General features: G+C 43.9%; 1 protein-coding gene across 1 annotated transcript in view; it reads right to left on the bottom strand.

Annotated features, from left to right (window-relative positions):
* The window catches only part of maml3 (mastermind-like transcriptional coactivator 3), a 100,592-nt gene that overhangs the window by 34,941 nt on the left and 46,243 nt on the right, over positions 1 to 19,408 (bottom strand). The window contains exons 2-3 of the mRNA XM_029502588.1: positions 15,161 to 15,907; positions 13,966 to 14,913 (exon numbers count right to left, since the gene is read on the bottom strand). Of these exons, the coding sequence (XP_029358448.1) occupies positions 13,966 to 14,913; positions 15,161 to 15,907 (1,695 nt within the window). The remainder of the gene's footprint in view (positions 1 to 13,965; positions 14,914 to 15,160; positions 15,908 to 19,408) is intronic.

Genomic DNA, 19,408 nt, shown 5'->3' with positions numbered 1-19,408 from the left:
AGAACATTTTTCCTGGTAGGGGTGTGTGTTTATTTGTGCAGTCATATGTGATGTTGGAAAGCTTGAGAAGAAATGATAGAAGACGGAAAAATAACAGAGAGGGGAATCCAATAAAAATACACACTTAAAGCCACACAAGTTGCATGTGCACACAGTGTTATCGGTAACTTGTATGTCTGTACTGTACTCTATTAGGTGCAGTATTGGCACGGATTGCAGAAGACTGAATGGCACTGTATTATAAACGTGTTTGGGTTTCCCCCCCCCCCCATCTGAGCTTGCATTTGTCACAACACAAGTTAGAGTCACCACAGCGACAAAAATTAAATGACCTCTTGATTTATATACAGTGATGACCTTTAAGGTCTTGTATTGTATAAAGTTTGCTCTTTGATTAAATCAGTCTAGGTTCTATTTAAATACAGTAAAAGTACCAAAGGTCTCAGTCCAGGATCGGAGACTAGGACTGGTTTTACAAACATGTTACCAGAGACATGTTAAACTAAACTACAAATTTACCAACATATCTTTGTGTGGATAATAATATATGAAATATATATATGAAAATATGGGATATTTGAATAAATGAAAATAAATAAAATCCTATGCATTTTTCCTGTTTATTGCTCTACCTCTCCTCCCTGTTCCTCCCTTGATTTGATCCCTTCAAGTGTGTATTCAGCTATGAGTTTCTGTCGGACGGTCTTCTCCACGACAGCTCTCTCATTCTTCTATCTTTCAATCTTTCATCTCTCTCTCGCTTTCTGTGTCTTATCATGTCAGATGAGACAATAGGACCCCTGATAGGTGTCCTGTGCTGTGCCTGATAACGCTGCTTCCCTCTACTGCAGATGTCACACTGGCTGATAGATGAACTCGGTATAGGAAAGGTACTGTACCCGTGCATGCATACACACACACACCCACACACACACACACACCCCCACACACACACAGAAGATGTGTTTGCTGACCATGCCATGAAGTGCATGCAGTGATTCTCATCCTATTTTTGGATGAGCGGTCCCCGATCCATCATCCAGGTCCCATCCTGCACCCATCAAATAAAATTGTTTTCCCTAAATAATAATATTTATTATTATCAAATTGATAACTTTATTCATAGTCATAATTTTCATGGTTAGAAATATTTTTACATTTATTTTTAGCTATATCAAAATTGGCACACAGAGCACGTGTTAAGATTAAATACAGATAAACTGATAATTAGTATTTTAAAAGACTGGAACATTTTACATCATTTTTGCCTTTGGCAGGTACAAGCAAAGATACAGAAAAGTAAATGTGGTTCGAAACAAAGGAGGGAAATGTAACAAGTGCCTGGAATACAAAGCAATATTGCAGTTATGTGATGTGTCTCAACCTGCTGACCACCAGAACGTCCCAGAAGCCTCGGATTAATGTAAAGTAGCTTGACTGCAACTTGTCAAAGACTTTAAAAGATTTTTAAATCAGGCATACCATTATGACCACCGACTGTGGAAGTGAATAACAGTGATTATCTCTTCATCATGGCACCTGTTAGTGGGTGAGATATATGAAGCAGCAAGTGAAGATTTTGTCCTCAAAGTTGATGTGTTAGACACAGAAAAAACAGGAAAGCGTAAGGATTTGAGTTTGACAGGGACCAAACAGTGATGGCAAGATGACTGGATCAGAGGATCTTCAAAACTACAGCTGTTGTGAGGTTTTTCCAGTTCCACAGGGGTCAGTATATATCAAAAGTGGTCTAAGGAAGGAACAGTGGTGAACCAGCGACAGGGTCATGGGCGGCTCACTGATGCAAGTGGTGAACAAAGACTGTTCTGTGTTGCCCAATTCAACAGACAAGCTGCTGCTGCATAAATTCCTGAAGTTAATGCTGGTTTTGATAGAAAGATATTAGAATACACAGTGCATCATAGTTTGTTGCATGTGTGGCTACACGGCCACAGACCAGTCAGTGTGCCCATACTGACCCCAGTGGATGACCGAAAATGCCAACAATGGGCACATGAACATCACAAGTGGACCATGGAGCAATGAAACAAGGTGGCCTGGTCTGATGAATCACGTTTTCTTTTACATCCTGAAGGGATGAGTGCGTGTGCATTGCTTTCCTGGTGAACACACAGCACCAGGAAGCACTATGGGAAGAAGTCAAGCTGGTGAAGGAAGTGTGATGCACAGTGCTCTGCTGGGAAAACTTGGGTCCTGCCGTCTATTTAGAAGTTACTTGGACACATATCACCTATCTAAGTTGTTGCAGATCATGGAAACACTATACCCTGGTGGCTGTGGCCTCTTTCAGCAGGATAACGCAAAATGCCACAAAGAAAAAATGCTTCAGGAATGGTTTGAGGAGCAAGGTTGAGGTGTTGACTGTGCCTTCACATTCGCCAGATCTCAATCCAGCCAAGCATCTGTGGGCTGTGCTGGACAAACAAGTCTGATCCATGGAGGACCCACCTCGCAATTTACAGAACTTAAAGGTTCTGCTGCTAACATCTTGGTACCAGATACCACAGCACCTTCAGGGGTCCATGTCTCCATGGGTCAGGGCTGTTTTCGGCAGCAAAAGGGGGGCCAACAAAATATTCGGCCGCTGACCAATATGTTATGCCTGAGTAGTTAGATTTACTTTTATTTATTCCCGTTATAAAGGAGTGTTATTGATTGCTATTATTATAAAACTATTATGCCTCAGAAATACGTAGTCTGTCATAACTCATTCAAACCATTGTGTTGACACAGATGAGTTCATGCTGGGAACATGTTGCATCTGGTCTTAAAGTCGCTGATGGTGCATAAACAGGAGTTGTTGCATGCAGGAGGAAAACAACTCTCTGTCTTCAGGTTACAACACCAAAACTTCAGCAGGTGCTCACAGAGGAAAGAGGATCAATCCACAGACGTGTGAAAAGAGTCTGAATGTCTTACGGAGCGACTCATAGATGAACACCCCGGTTGGAATGAATATTTATCCATATTTAGCTGGAAGTTTCACACCTTTCCAGAAGTTAGAGCAAGAAAGAGCTTTTCATTTTCCATTTTTATGTTTCTTCTAAACCACAATGGACCAATTATTGTTAAAAGTTGTGTTGTTCAGTATTTGACTTTATGGTATTTTGGTGATGAAAGACTGTGTCCAGCTAGTGCTATAACGTCATTTGTCTCCTGGATTTCTGTAGGTGGCGCTCTTGTTTGGGCACCTTGGCCCATGGTAGGTACTGCCACTGTCATGAAGTGCACATGAATTGAATGACTGCTTTTTTCTTTCAGTTGAGGAAAGAGAGAAGCAAAGCAAAGATTTATTTATGCACAAATGTTGCAGATCATTAGTTTAAGCAACTGAGCCTGGTTTGTATAATCAGAAACATCAGAAATCATTATGTATGTAGTAGTAAAAAGTCAGCACATAAAATGACTAACATGAGAATAGCAGTATGCTGTAGTCCCTAATACTTAATCAAACTGTGTGTGTATGTGAGGGAGCCACAGTGCCAGTGGGAGAGGTGGGGAGGGGGGCAGGGAGTGTGGGAATAAAGACAGAGGAAAAAGGAAAGAGATGGAGAGAGGCAGCTTTGCGCAACCATCAATCACCTTCTCGGGGTTCAAGTTTATTTGGCTTCATTTTTCTTTGAAATACACAGAACACAGGAGAGGGAGAGCAGCCGGGGGACAGAGAAGAAAGGAGGGAGACGGATGGAGAAAACAGCATAAGAGGGGGTGGGATTGGGGTATAATACAGTGAGTAATATATAGTGGCTGAAGCTACCTGGGAAATGAGAAGATGAGGAGGGAGGCAATGAGAAAATGTGTGCAGAGACCAGAAAAAGGAAATATAAGGGTTCAAGGAATGCACACCAGAAAAAGCTACTTACTCCAGGTACCAAAAAACAAAGACCTGAGCATAGTGCACACATTGAAGTGTGCTCTCTCTTTCACACTCTGTCTGCATTACTATTGCTCTTCATATCAGTGTGTTCAACTCGACAGGTTACTCAATCTGTCTCTATATAACACACCCAACAAAGACACATGCATGCACATGCACATGCATGCGCGCGCACACACACAGTGCCATCACGTGGTCTCATGCTGTGATCTGTTTCCGTCTCTCTCCACCATGCACCTTCTCTGCCCTTTAAAATCATACAGTCCATGAGGCTGTCTTCCCCATGTTCTCATCATCCAGCCCTGTTTTTCCAGTGCAGCCCACTTCTCCATTCCATATTACCCCGCTAACATATGACTCACAATTCCTGCCTCTCAGCTCATTCCTTGTGTCTCTGAGTCTTCAAACACAATTTAGCTGCTTTGCACTGGTCATTGTCTAATATATTATGTTTCCTGCCCCGGAACAAGTGACAGCTCATTGGACATTTTCATACCTGTATGCTTCAGTCCAAAAAAAGTAGTTTGGCAAAGATTTAAATTGGTGGAGGTTTTTGTTAGCTGTGTTGCAAAACCCACTTTATTTAACCATTTCTGCTCTGTGCTGCGCCCAAGAAAGGTAGTGCTTCCTGAACAGTTAGGAAGCCAAATTTAACAGCACAATAGTCTTTCCTCATTAGCATTTGGGCTAATAGGCTTTCTGTCTGACAATGAGCAAGATCGGGTAGCATGTTAGCCATTAGCTTTCCAGTCAGCTAGCCCGGTGACTGCTCTCTGCATTGCCAATAGCTTATACCACGTGTTTCACAAAGATGTGTGATGAATCCAACTGTGCCGCTTTCAGGTGTGAGCACATTTTTCATGGAAATGGAAAAGGTTGATGAAACAGACATGACCTTGTGCATATCCTATTTATCTTTTATGCTTACTGCAGCAATGCTTTAAGGTACATTATCAATAGCAACATAACGAATAGTACAAAAACTAACGATAATATACGGAGCAGTCTTTAGCAGGGCTTTATTCTATAAACCGCTAAGATGTTTTGCAAAGTTGCTTAAAAGCGTTTCTTGCTTTTCTGATTATTTTTAGGTATTACTGGAGGAAGATTAGTGTTAATTTTCTTATTGTGTTGGTAGGTTTAATCATGGTTGTTGTGCAACTATAAACCAAACAAAACCTTTACCATGCAGACATATAAAAAGCGTTTTTACATTTCCCTTATCTCTTTTTTTTTATATTAAGAAGGCTGTTCTCTTATCAATAGTCTACTAATCACTGGCCTACAAAACCCTTTTCCTGCAAATATTTGTGGGTTTACTCCGGTTTGGAAATGCAGGTGAACCTGCCGATGAAGCCCATTAGACCCCCTTTCCACTGCCAGCAGAGTTTGTCTTTTTGCTCGGACTTAGGACAAAACTGTGAGGAGCGGTATCATCACACCAGTGCAGAGGACACATGGATGCAGCAAAGGGAAGGTGAACTGCTAACTGCCTTGCAAACTAATGAGACAAATCTGTCACAACTCATCTCAGGGTTCAGGCTCTTGTAAAGTTTTGGATCTTCTGTGAGATTGTGTGTTTTAAAACTTTTTGGAGCTTTAGCTCAGTGGAGGATGTAGCCATGGTGACACTGGTTTACAGCAGAGCACAGCACTGGACAGGTGACAGGACTGTGTCTGTGCTATGGCAGATGTTACAGAAAGATGAAAATGTGTGGCTTTATTCAGGTCTGGTGTTACATCCATGACAATCTGTGTTTGCAGCAGAATCATTTGACCCTGGTCTGAATGCTGATTGTGGAGCCTTTTCCATGGGCAACAAATGCACAATGTTAGTAGGTTTTTTAACCAGCAGAAAAGGGGCCCTGGTGCTATTCTATGATTGATCAAAACTGCCTTTATGCTAAATTTGCAAGACCTGAAACAATATATCTGAATTCTGTCCCAGGACACAGTTCACTGGGACAGAACAGGATTGTTAAGGTTTGCAGGGTTTGTGCCTACACTGCAGTAAGAAAATGCCAGTACAGTCTGTGTTACGGTGTCCCTTTCTGGGCCATCAAAAAATCTGCTTGTCCACTGATCACAAAAGAGTCATTAGCCTGTTTGAACGCAGCTAATTTGATTTTTGTTTGCCTTACACAGAGAGCCACACATCAACACACATGCACCCACCCATCATTCTCTCTCTCGCTGTACACCCTCCCTCTTTTTCCTCTCAGTTTTCCCATCTTCCTCCTGCCACTCTCCTTTCCCGCCTTTCTCAGTATCAGGTACAAGACTGTTGGATTAGGCTCTTTTAAGAGCAGATTAGCTGTGTTGGAGCCGTTTGAGGTAAATTGCACCAAGGAGTCGATCTACCCCTTCTACCACAACCGACACCGCCTCCTCCTCCCCTGTAAGACAGAGTCAAAATTCTCAACCCTAATCCTCAAAGAGCCTTAACACACTTCCCCCTGTACCTGCACCCCCTACATCTGCCCTCTTCTTCCTGTTTCGGGTTTTCCTCCTCCATCCTCTTCCTTTCTTCCTTTCAGCCCACACAGAGGAGTGATAAAGTAGAGTGCTAGATGTGTGAGTTGGGTAGGGCGGGGTGAGGTAGAGTGGTGGGGGAGTTTGAGAGGAAGGACTGGCGTGCAAATGCAGATACTTTTGACAGACACATTTGAGTGAAGTGTATGACTTTACAAGACTGACTGAGTTGTGTGTGTGTGTGTGTGTGTGTGTGTACCTGCTGGAGTGTATCACTAAACAGTGGTGAATCGTGTTAATGGTAAGTAGCAGCATGTGTATGTGGATTTCTGTGTGTGTATGTGTGCGTTAGCATCTGACTGAGCAGATGGGGAGGATGGGGTGCATTTTGGGGACAAGGGCGGGGTCACATCTGTGTCTTCCCTTGTGTTTGTCTTTGTGTGTGCATTTGAGACACTTGGCATGGTGGGCACATTAAGAGCCAACAACACAAACAAGGTGATTAGCAAGTGGGGACAAACGCATTATTACTCTAAATTAATGGCCTGACCTCATACTCTTCCTAATAGCCAACTGTTTTCCCTCTTCTCCCGCTCAACATGTGCAAAAATTAGTTTTCTGTTCATTCCAGACTTAAATCCAATTTGTACAACATTGATAGTGTACTGTTAATACAATCTGCAGCTCAGCCTTCTGCCATATCACTAAACTTTACACAAGTACAACCTGCTTATAGCCTGTAACATTTGGACAGAGACAGGCTGTCGTGTGTATGCATGCACACAAACACACACACTTCCCTTCCTACCCTTGTCTTGAAGCTGCCATTGATTTGGGCTGCAAGGTGCTGGAGGCTATGGTTGCCATGGTAACCAGCAGCTGAGCAAGGCAGCCAAAGTTTAAGCTAGCATGAAAGAGAGAGAGAGAGAGAGAGTGTGTGTGTGTGTGTGTGTGCATGCCTGTATCATCTGTGTGTATGTAGTCTGTTTATGTGTGTAAGAGGTAGAGCAACCAAGCATGCATTTATGTTTGTGTGTTAGTGTGTCGGAGTGTGTGTGCATGTGTCTGTCTGTGTGTGTGTGAGGTACTGGCGGGGTGACAGCAGTCTGTTTAGTATGCAGCCTTCTGACTACATCTCCCTTCCTCGCTCCCTTTGGCCCACAGACACAGCATAAGAATGATCCACCCCCCCACGATGACACACACACTTGGCTGTAGCAGATCTTTCTACATATGCACATACTTACAGTCACATACACATACACTCAGACACCATGCAGTGTCATGACTGGTTTCTGACACAGTTAGGTCTGCAGGTCACAATTGCAAATGAGGCTGACACTAGAGAAGGCTTAATTACAGCCACACTCACATGCACACTTGCACTAAACACTCCAGCATACAGTGATATTGCTGCCTGTAGATGGAGGTGATTATCGATATTTCTTGTCCACCTGTATTCACACCCTGAGGATGTGTTGAATAGGTGTAGATGGTCTGTCTGTGTTTTCTCTGGTACTATTAGGGCAAACCCAACACCTTTGGGAGGGTCTGTGTGGGTTATATTGTGGGGTGGAGGTGGAGGGTTCAGTGGGATCCTGGGAATCATTTTCCCCCCTGCTGCTGCCAATGCTGCTCAGACAAACACACAGAGATATATAAACACACATATTAGCGCGCTTATCTCTGTGTATTTGCATAATAAACACACTATTACGCATGCTTAGTGTGTATTACACACACACACAGAAACATATGCTTACATGACTTATTCGCACACTAAATCACACTCACGCACATATGCATTAATAAATTCTTGTATCAAGATACGTGAACAGAGTATTGCATTCAACATAACTTTTTATTAAGAAAACATAGGCAATGACAGCAACACACACACACACACACACACACACACACACACACCACACACACACACACACACACACACACACACACACACACACACACACACACACACACACACACACACACACACACACACACACACACACACACACACACACACACACACACACATTATCGATTGGGAGTAGTGAAGTGGACCTCAGCACTAACAGCTCCCTCTAAGCACAGGAGAGGAAGAGTGGTTAAGGAGGCAGGGAGCAGAGAGAGGGAGAGTGGATGGGAGACGGGCAGAGAAGATGAGAAGAGTGAAGAGGACAGGAAGGGAAAGGATTGTAGAGCAAAGGAAAGGTAAGGTAAGGAAAGAAAAATGGACAGAAGGGGCACAGAAAGAGCTGTTTGTCTTATGTTTGTTGTTACAGGAAGCATTTCAGACTCAGGGAGCAAATACACACCAAAACACAGCGGTCTCCACCCTACCCCCTCCACCAAAACACTTCCTCACAACCTGCCCCCTGCTCCGGCGTCAAACCCGTTCCTTAGTTTTTAGAGGCTCTCTAAAAGATCGGAGATCAGCTCAGCTCAAGCCCTGACACGTGTGCCAGAGTGAGAGTGAGAGAGAGGGAGGCAAGATAGAGAAAGGGAAGCGTAAAAGAGTGAGCAGTGTTCATTTGCGTGTGTGTTTTTATGTGTGTGCAACTCAGGGAGACAGAGAGAATGTGTGTGTATGTGTGGTGGTGGGGGGGCAGAGAAAGAGGGAGATAAAATGTGTGTATGTGAAGGAAGGAGGGAGGGAAGGCAATATCTTCTTGCCATGCAGACAGATGGAGGGAAGAGAGGACTTGGTCTGGGGTTGTGCTGCCCCCACTTCTTCTGCCTCTCTCCTCTCTCACTTGCCTTTTTGTCCCTTCTCCTCATCCTTCCCATTGTGGTTTATAAGAGTCTTATTAATACTGGATTTTTATCGCCAATACTGGTCTTTATTGACATTTAGGAGTAAAAATATATGAATCCTCCGTATACTATCCTGTGTAATATTACGTCAATATTTTTCATCAATACTTTTGCTATTATTAATATAATTTCTAGCAGCTATTGAGACTTCACATCTCAAATGAAAAATATATCATGGTAATTTACAAAAATAAAAAGACCTATGTATAAACATCACTTACATTTTTCTTTAATTGATTGATTGATTGATGCCAACACGGCAGCATAGTGGTTAGCGCTGTTGCCCCACAATAAGAAGGTCACGGGTTCCGTTCCTGGGCCTGGGGTGACTATAAACTATGGTTAACTAATTATTTGTATTTTGTAACTAATTTCATGACTAAGATGCATCAAATAAGAATGCAGCCTTGCAGAGCAGGGAATGCACCCTGGGAACATTAAAAGAATTTGATCAGCAGATCTAGTGCTAAAGAGAACAGGCAGGAAATATGGGTAGTATACCAAACAATGTCCTGTTAACAAATTTGTGAAGGTATGCTTTGTTTCTCCTGTGGTATAGAGAAGGCCTTCAAAGTGATTCATATGAGACACAATGGTGAGTGAGTGAGCCTGTGATGAAGTAGCATGCTTGAAAATTATATCATGGTAACATAATACTGAAGTGAATGCTACAAACAAATGTTTGATATCGCCATGTTGCAGATTGTGATACTTTGTAGCCATTTTGTATATGACAAGAATGCAAAACATATTTCATGCGCCCTAAACTTGGTGCATAGAATCAGCTCAGACTTAGTGGACGTGTGTGAAAACAGCAGAGTGTGTAGCCTTCTGCCTCTGAGACCTTGTGGTGGCCGGGGTTCCTGGGACAGACAGGATGATGAGAGAGATGCTACCTTTGGAGGGAGCAGGGTGGGGAAGTTAAAAGCAGTAAAGGCTTTAGCAGTGTGTGCATGCCTGTGGGTGTTTTTCAGAACCTATTTGTTGAGTTGTGTGTCTGTCTGTGAGGGGGATGGTGTCGTGACTCACAAGGCTATTAGCACCGGTGTCAGCTCTTTTATGCGCTGCAGTCGGTGTGCATAATCTCCAGCAGTACATGCAAAAGTGCACATGCGCACACGCTTCCTCCCAAATACATATGAATTCCCACATATACACGCCAACCTACGGCTTTGATTTATCAGGATGACATCAAGGGCCTCCTCTGAGACCAGCACCTGTCGATCCATTCTTGTCCAATCATCACTCAGGTAATCCCAGAGTCCCGCCCCCGTGTTACTTGTTCCATACATCTGCGTGCGGGCTTGTGCAACAAACCACATTCATCTCACAATCACTCTGTCTCACGTAGACACACACAGGCCATGGCATCATCCGTCACGCGGAGACAATCACACAAACATCTTCCACAGGCTCGTGCACATGCCTTTGCTCCCCCACTTGCTGCTTCCGCTGAGACATCCACCGCTGTGGCGACTGTAACCGCGACAACCAGCATAAATTAGCGTCATGGCGATATGCAAAGCGAGGCAACAATTAAAGCTTGACTAACGAGCTTTTGAGGAGTGAGGCTGAAGTTTCCCCGAGCAGCTGCTAACTGGATTAGCCTATACACACACACACACACACAGCCGCACACAGAGAGGACAGAGAAAGTGATGTTAAAGCAACACCTGTGTGACTACAACACACACACACAGACACAGTTAAACGCTAATACACATAGTACACATACACTAATGCAGACAAAGTACACAAAGCTGTTGCCCTTTCACCAAAACACAAACACTATCACGCCGTTTGGACTGAGGTCATCAGTTGGCGGGTCGTAGCAGACAGCTGTTGTTACTACATTACTGGAGAAGTGTTCAAAGGTCAGACCCCACCCATCGTCAAACTCAATTCATTTATATCCCAACTACGCTTGTAGAGTTCAGTGAGCGCACAATTGTCACACTGTGGTGAAAAAAAGAAGCTCCCACAGTACTTAAATACTGTCTGTGAGAGCATTGATACCCAACAAATGATAGTCAAACACAGACTCACAACCTGAAAACAATAGCGGCCACACACTACCACAGCTTTAGCAATAGAACTTTGAGAAACAGCCAGAGACGAAGCAGATCTTGGTTAACAGGAAAGAAGTAAAACCTAAATTGTAAACTGAAGAACTAAAATGTAATTGATGTTGGGGATCCGATGTGAGGGGATAGGTGGTCTTCTGTGATCACCACACAGCCTAGAGACACAAAGAAACAAACAGGCTAACAGGTTTTCGAAGGCAGAAAGAAAATGTTACTGAGCCACGAGGTCACTGTGTGTCAGCTACTGTGACAGGACACACAGAAAATGAGCAGGGATTAAAGTGCTGTGACTGCCCCTAGTTATTCAGGCAGTAAGCTATTTCTCCAATGGAGGGAATGCTTAACAAGTCAACAAGCAATAATTAATTACAACTAAAAATAGGTCTGTTTACTCTCTGTTTTGGACCAAATGATTAAAAAAGCTTCTTCTGTTAGTTCATGTAAGATTTAAACTGGAGCACCTTATTGTTTGCTACACTTGGCATATGTTGCCACTGTTTACAAGATTTCTCACCTTAACATACTGAAGAATTTTGCAGAATTTTGTCCAATGCTCATACAATTAAGGCACAGATGGTTTGAAAACTCTAATATTAGAAAGCCAATTGCCAAGACCTCTTTTACAGCTGACATGTATTGCCAATTGGCATTGAATTGAATATGACCCACCTCAGAAGCTGTGCTTGTAGGTTGATTGTGTGTTAGAAACCTTTTCCATTAAAAGAGCACTCAAGATAGTTTATATAGCTCTTTGGGAGAGCTGGAAAGATTTAAGAGCAATACATTTAAAAATATGTTGTCAATATTAAATCCACGGGAGCTGAGACTTCTAATTCTATTTGTGGCCAAGCTCTGACAGCACTACACTTCCCATAATGCAATCCGAAAACAGGGTTTCTGTTTGGGTTTTTCTTCAGAGTCAGTCTCCCTGGTAAATGAAAAAGTTTATGCCCATTTTTCCGTTCTTTCTAATTTTCCTAGAAATATTTATAATCTGTAAAGATCACCTGGACAAGCCAAATACCGAATAAATTCTCAATGTAACAACATACTTTTCTGTTATATGCTGCCGTGTTTTCCATTTGATTCAACTGAGGTCATTTGAGACCCTTGTGACTATACATAAAAAAAATAACTTACTAATTACAGTCATTATAATTGTACATATAAAATAATGAGTATTTAAAAATCAGACCGTTAATCCCATATTGCTCACTATTTGTTTCTCTCCAGGCCCTTGACTTTCTTTTTAATATGCTCCATCCTCACTCCACAATAAATCTCTTTCTGCATTTGCCTTTCTCCTTTAAGTCATTCTTTTTCTCCTATGCACATCCCTCTCCTCTCTCCTCCTGGTCTCCAATTCTCCTCTGCTCACTCAAATAAATCTCTCCACCCCTCCTCCTTATACCCACCGCCCCCTAAATCTATGAAACCCACACAAACATATATGTGCACAGACCTGCGCACTCTCACTCATGCACACAAACACACAGCCCTCCAGGCAGGAGCCACAAAGGCCCCATATTAATAAATCTGCTCCTTTATTGGTGCTGAGTGTCTCTGGCAGAGAGAAAAAGGGAGAGAGACTGAGGGAGCAGAGGGGAGGAAGGAGGAGGAGCAGGACAGGAGATGCAGAGATCACCAGAAGGGAGGAAGAAGAAGAGGAGGAGGAGGTGGCTGACTGTAGCCATATCATAAGCACAAGGGAAGCAGAGTGAGAGAGACAGGGAGATAAAGAGAGAAGGAGACAACACTGACGAGTGCATCATCGACACACATGCACACACAACCACACGCACTTTCTATTGACGATAATACAATGGCCCTGAGATAATGAGCAAAACCATGAGAAGAAGCACACAAGGGTGAATTTCACTTGCGTGCTTTATTATTTGTTAAAGTAGAGTCCACCCACACCTTCTTAATGCCCTCCGTCCAGTGGATTATTAAAGACACCTAACACCTGGCTGAACCACCAGAGCATTCAGAGTGGGCTGTGCCGGTCGCTGGGCTCTGGAAACAAACTGCCCGGGGTGGGCTTTCAGTAATGACAGCAGCTAGCTTGGCTTAGCGGTCCAATCTCAGCCATCAGTCAGCTGTGACAGATTGGGGATATGAGCAAAGGAGCCGTTTAGCTTTGGTGTTTGGCATGGTGTGGGAGTGCATGGTGCTTGTGTGTCTGGGGGGAGGGGGAGTGTGCATGGGGGGGCCTATCAGTGCTGCTAGTGTTGCAGAGGCATCAATACACTCTCGACAGGCCATTTTCCTATGTCTATTCCCAGCCCTGGTTTGTTGCTGGGGCAACTACCGCCATTTTACCTTCCCTTGCTGCACCTCTGGAAGATTTTATAAAACAGCAATCTGTGTTCTGTAATCTCTCCCAGTCAGCTGTTAAAATAAACTTAGCTCCTGTTATTATTTCTGAATCACTAGAGAGCCTCCAGGCCTCCAGGGTATTGCCGTTGTTTCACACAGCTCCCTGAGGAGTGACAAGCAAAAACTACAGGGTGTTTCGTTCTCCTCCCAAGGTCATGGGCTGACTGCTCTTTAACACACCCCCCTTAAACAGAGCTCTCATCTCCACAGCACATGCTCTGTGTTTTCATATCAAGAATCAGAGGTCAAGCTACATTTTAAAGAGGCAAACTTGATTAAAACAACAGAAGAGGGCATCAGTGGTTCCCTTACCTGTCCGTGAGGCTGCATGGTGCTGTAGGGCATGTTCTGGTTCAACACTTTCTGCTTCATCAGCAACATCCTCTTCTGCTCCTCACTCAGGTGGGCTGTCTGTCCTGGGATTGGCCCCTGGGTCTGCCCTGGCCCCGCCCCTTGGCCCCCGCCCCCTCCACCACCCATGTAAGGGGGCATCATGGGGTTTTTGACCTGACTGTTCGCTCCCATCGGTGGGGTCATTCTCTGGCCTATGTGGTCCACTCCACTGCCACTGAAGTGACTCAGTGGTTTGGTGTTGTTATAGGACAACATGGCTGCAGTTTGCTGCTGTTGCTGCTGCTGTTGCTTGGACAAAGTGTTCTGATTGATGCTGTTTGGCTGTTGTTGACCCATCATGCTCATATGGTTGTGAGGGAGGTAGTTGCTCATGGGGGCTTTGGGCCCATTGTTTGGGGTCATACCAGCCACTAGAGGGCCCTGTGGTGTGTTAAAGGCTTGCGGTGGGTACATCATGGGGCTGTTGGGTTTATCCTGGTTAAAGGGACCAGAGTTGTAGGGACTGGTTGGAGCATTTGCAGGTGACCAGTTAGCTGCTTGTTGCTGCTGCTGCTGCTTCTGCTGCAACAGTTTAGCACGTTGCTGGGCCATTGCTTTCAGCTGCTCTGCTGGAGAAAGTTCAGGCGTCACTGGGCCCACAGGCTGACCTCCAGGGGCGACCCCAGCCGCTACAGATCCCGTTCCAGCCTGACTGACCCCTGGACCAGGATTCATCATATAACCATTCCCAGGCCTAGAGACTGCTTGTGTCTGAGCCTGGGTTGGGGTTTGAGGGGAACGGGCCACACAGTTGTGCAATGGTGAACCTGATGCCATAGCAACAGCTGGTGACTGCTGCAGTGGTTGCTGTGGAGGTGTTCCATTGGCAGTGGTGGCAAACTGAGGGCCCGATGAGGATGGTCGGACCTGAAGAGAGAAGTCCAAACACAAAATATCCCAATCTGTTTATAACTTTAGACATTTTTCACCTATGCTGAAAACCATATTGTTTTAAACCAAAAGGCATCTCAATTAGTGTGTGAAATTGTACATTACATTATAACCCCAACACACATGTAAAATATCTTACGGACATCAGTGCTTGACTGAATCACATAAGCTTAGCATAGGAATAGAGGTTAGTAGACATCACGTTGACCCTCTTAACACTGACCTGTGGTGAGCCTATGGGAACCTGCGGCCCTCCCTGTGGAGGCTGAGGAGGAGGAGGAGGCAGGGCTGCTGCGGACGCTGGTGCAGCCCCTCCTCCTGGTGCCGTTGTATTCCCAGATGCTTCCTGTGGGCCTGGAGTCTGATTGTTCGCCGGCCTGCCAAACTCAGCCTCTTTCTTGTCCTCAAAGTCCTCATTGAAGAGGTCGTGCATATCGTCCTCTGGCACGGTGTTAGCAAGCTCATCAATCAGCTCCTGCCACTCCTGGTCATTGAGGTTGATGTCAGAGAACAGTTTGTTCTGATTGGAGAGCGACTGTGGGTCTGAAGACTCCATCCCACCTGCATCATCCAGGGGCTCCTGTTTGAGGTCTTTGAGGAGGCCGAAGCTGTCTTCGAGGTCTAGTGAGCCATTCAGCTTCATATCTGGGAGGTGGCTGCCACCATTTTTACCCAGCTCATCGGCTGTCCGGCCAACATGGTTGCCGTTGCCATTTGTAGTGTTGTTTCCGGTGGAAGTGTTGGGCCCACCAAGTAAAGGCTTAATGTCCATTTGGTGATGAAGAGGAGAGATGGGTGGTACACTGCTATTGTTGTTTGGGAGACCTGTTAGTGAGTCCAAACCACCAGAGCCCTCCTTTCGTACCCGTTTGGTGGTCGGCGAGTAGCTGCCTCCATCACAGATGCCATTTTGGTCTCCATTGAGGGGCGATCTTGCACTGTCCAGTTTCCTCTTTACAGTTTCCTGAAGCTGGAACAAAGAAGAGAAAGAATATAAATTATGTCTGAATAAGAAAACTTTTCTGTGATCTTCAGGGTGCTAACAATGGAAACAACACGAGATACCAAATCAATAAGGCAACAGGCTGATTCCTCTCTGCACACATCAAGAACTGTCGTGAGAAGGCACAAAGTGTACTGAAAATCAAAATATCAACAAGACAAATCAATTGTTCTTTCAGCATGGACTCAATCTGGCTGAAATAATGATCACACCATTGAGTTCACACATGGAGCATGTGCTGTACATTATACACACACATTTCTGTAACATGAAGTAAAGACGGGTCAAAGCAATGGGAAGACTGTCAGCTCCCTTAATGGGTGATCACAGCAAGCATGGCTCTAGGTTAACTGTAGAAGGAAGAAAAGATCAAAAGAACAGCTCGTATAGCATCCTCTCCATCATTAGCATCAGCCAATAGACGACTGAGATGCTCCCTCTGAATCCACACCCCGTTCTTAGCCTAAACCTAACTGCCGCTGCCATGGCACAGACGAGATAACAACAGGGTGCTTACAAACGCCGGCTGGCAGTTAAGGTAATTACTATCATAGACCTGGGTGGGAGAGAAGAGGAGCTACAGAGGGACAGCAAACAAAAACTGAGACATGGCTAAAGAGACACAAGACGCTAAAGTTAAGGCCAGAAACTAGGGAAAGGAACAAACTAAAACCACAAGTTTGTCCTTTTATCTCCCACGAAACAAGTGTTTTTTCGAAAGCTGAAGAGGGTGCTTTTTTAAAAAAATACCTAAACGTTTAGCAGACACATCTGAAAACTGATCTCACATTACGGCACTGACATTAAAATCTTATCTAAAGGGCTTATAATGCAATGCAGTAATAGAACATAATAACAGTGTAATAATGCCAGGGTGAAACTATGGAGTATGTAAGTTAGACAGCCAGCAGGTTAGTATGAATGATGGCAGCTGTGAAGACTCAGGTTAACAATGTGAATTGGCGATAACCAAACCATGATGGAAAAAAGCAGTAAAGTGCATAAAAATTTTGGTTTCTTAGCAATTTAATAATCTCAGTTTCACTCCTAACTCCTGTTAATTTCAAACCCTAATGAAGTTGGCAGAGAAATAGTAGATGCTATTTAAATGAAGGATGGGAAGCAGGGACCTCATTTGTGAAAGGTTCCCAGGGTAGAGATTTTGTGCTCCGACCCAAATCTGAGTCCGTGTTCAAGATTCACACTAAAAGATGTGTCAAAACAGACCTAAGACTCACGGAAAATTCAACATAGGAGGAATGTCTATGGATGTAGATTTCCTTCAATTCATATTCTTAGGAATCCTGACAACAGATCAGCGATGATTATTCAATTGGGTAAAAAAAGAAAAATGTAAATACGCAAATTCACAGAATCACAGGTTGAAAAACTGCATTTCAACGCTACTACTTTCTTTCACTGAAATATTCCTTTTACCTTATCCTCTGTTACACACACATTTTCGCAAATATACACAATTCATCCGAATGCATAGACACACAAATGCACTTTGGTAAAGACAGTTTGCAAGTTACATATAAAGATCTACATTTCAAACAGCATGGTTCATTAAAAGGGCTTTGAATATTTAAATATTTTGTTAAATCTACACTCTCAGCTTTCACGTGAAAGACCCAAATGCACACACACATAGACCAGGCGACACCTCTGTAATGTGAATGTGCAAACGCACACTTTGCTCTTTGTTATTCAGATGGAACAACAGACAAAATATATTCAGATTGTATTCTGACCCTGAGGTGGACCCACTCAAGCTGGCAATCGTACACACACATACCAAGTCCCAAAAACACATACACCACAACAAAGAGCACACAAATGATCCTTTCTTCTGACTTTCTTGGTTTACTGGTGTATAGATGTGGTGTATGTTTACGTGTTGGTTGGTGGTGGGGGGGCTGTCATCCTAGCTCTCTCTCCTCTACTATGATGGACAGTCACCCTAATTATTTTTATGGCATGATAAACATTATTATTATTGACTACCAAAACTACAGCATTGGAATGTACGTGTATGTATGTTTTCATGGGTGTGTTTTTTCTCTCTCTTTTTTTGGGGGGGGCAGGGTTGGGTGGTTTGCTGGCGTAGCCACTACAGGAACAAGTGAGAAAAAACACAGGACAACACACATCTGCACTGTCACAACATGGCTTCAACTCTGTGTTTGTGTGTGTGGTCCTGCAATCAATGTGTTTAAATAATTCAGGTATCCTGGATGCAAGCTCCAGGTTGTGTGTGTTGTATGTGTGTGTGTTTCAGGCTTTCCCTAAATGCCAGTGACTCATGTTGATAATAACAGACTCGCCTTTCAAGGCCCACCTATAAAAACTCCCATAATTATCCAGGTGGTGTGAACTATCACACCCTCCCACACTGATGCATGCATGTGCACATGCACGCAGAGGTTTTACATAAACCCATCAATTAAAAAAAGCATTATCAACTTAACCACTTGATAAAATGCTGAATGCAGGGACAGAAACAAAGAAGAATGTGTTCAGAGGGATGGACTGTAGTGCTGTGGGCTCACTAATGTACAAGTCAGCACAACACAGCCTGAGGGAACATGACAGAATGAATGGCAAACTGTGAGCCGGTACAATGTACTTTAAATTAACTGTAGTTAATTAATCATTTGTTTCTTTTAGCACAATTAGCAACTAATTACAGCTCTGAATTACAGCAATATACCTGACAGGCACTGACAATATTTTTACTCATTTGACAATCACAGCAATAAAATACCTTTGAGGTGAAGTGAATTGAGAGGAATGAAGTGTTAGCATGCGCGTGAGAAAGAACTCGAGCAAGGAGAAAACGCGGCAAGTCAGAGACAGAGAAATATGAAGTAGTTCAATCAAGCTGGAGTGCCGGAGAACAGAGGGGAAAAAGAGCATCAGAGCAAAAAAAAAAAAAAAAAAATGAAGGGATGTGAGGATGTAAAAGAGCAAAGACAGGAGGGAGAGGAAGAGGAAGAGAGTGCTGCTTGTTTCCCCTCCTGCATCTCTCTATGTACTCTTTGACATAAACACCTGCTGACTGCTCCTCTGTCTGTTCCCACAAGAGACAGAGAGAAAGAGAGAAAATGACAAAAATACAGAGAGACAAAGGTAAGACACACACAGACACACACAAGGAGGAAGAAGGGATTTATTTGTCAGGCAGATGGTCTTTTTCCTCTGAGTGGAAGAGCTACCAGAACACAAAGATGAAGAGGAGGAAGAGGAGAGAGGATGAAGGAGAGAAGAGGTGGGGTGGGGTGGTGGGGGGCAAGATGGGATAGGCGGCTTGATGGAAAGGCACAGCGCGCCAAATGACAGCGGGGAGCAAACGATGAGAGGGTGATCAGAGAGGGAGAGGGATGGGGAGAAGAGAGACAGAGATGGAACCACTAAGGTGCTGTTGTTATAGCAACCTGCTGCTCTGGTGCTTTGTGCGCTGCATCC

The sequence above is a fragment of the Echeneis naucrates genome, chromosome 1 (genome assembly GCF_900963305.1).
Source record: "Echeneis naucrates chromosome 1, fEcheNa1.1, whole genome shotgun sequence".
In the NCBI taxonomy this organism is placed as follows: domain Eukaryota; kingdom Metazoa; phylum Chordata; class Actinopteri; order Carangiformes; family Echeneidae; genus Echeneis; species Echeneis naucrates.
Note: the sequence above shows the minus strand (reverse complement) of the source record. Positions and strands in the feature narration are given on the sequence as shown.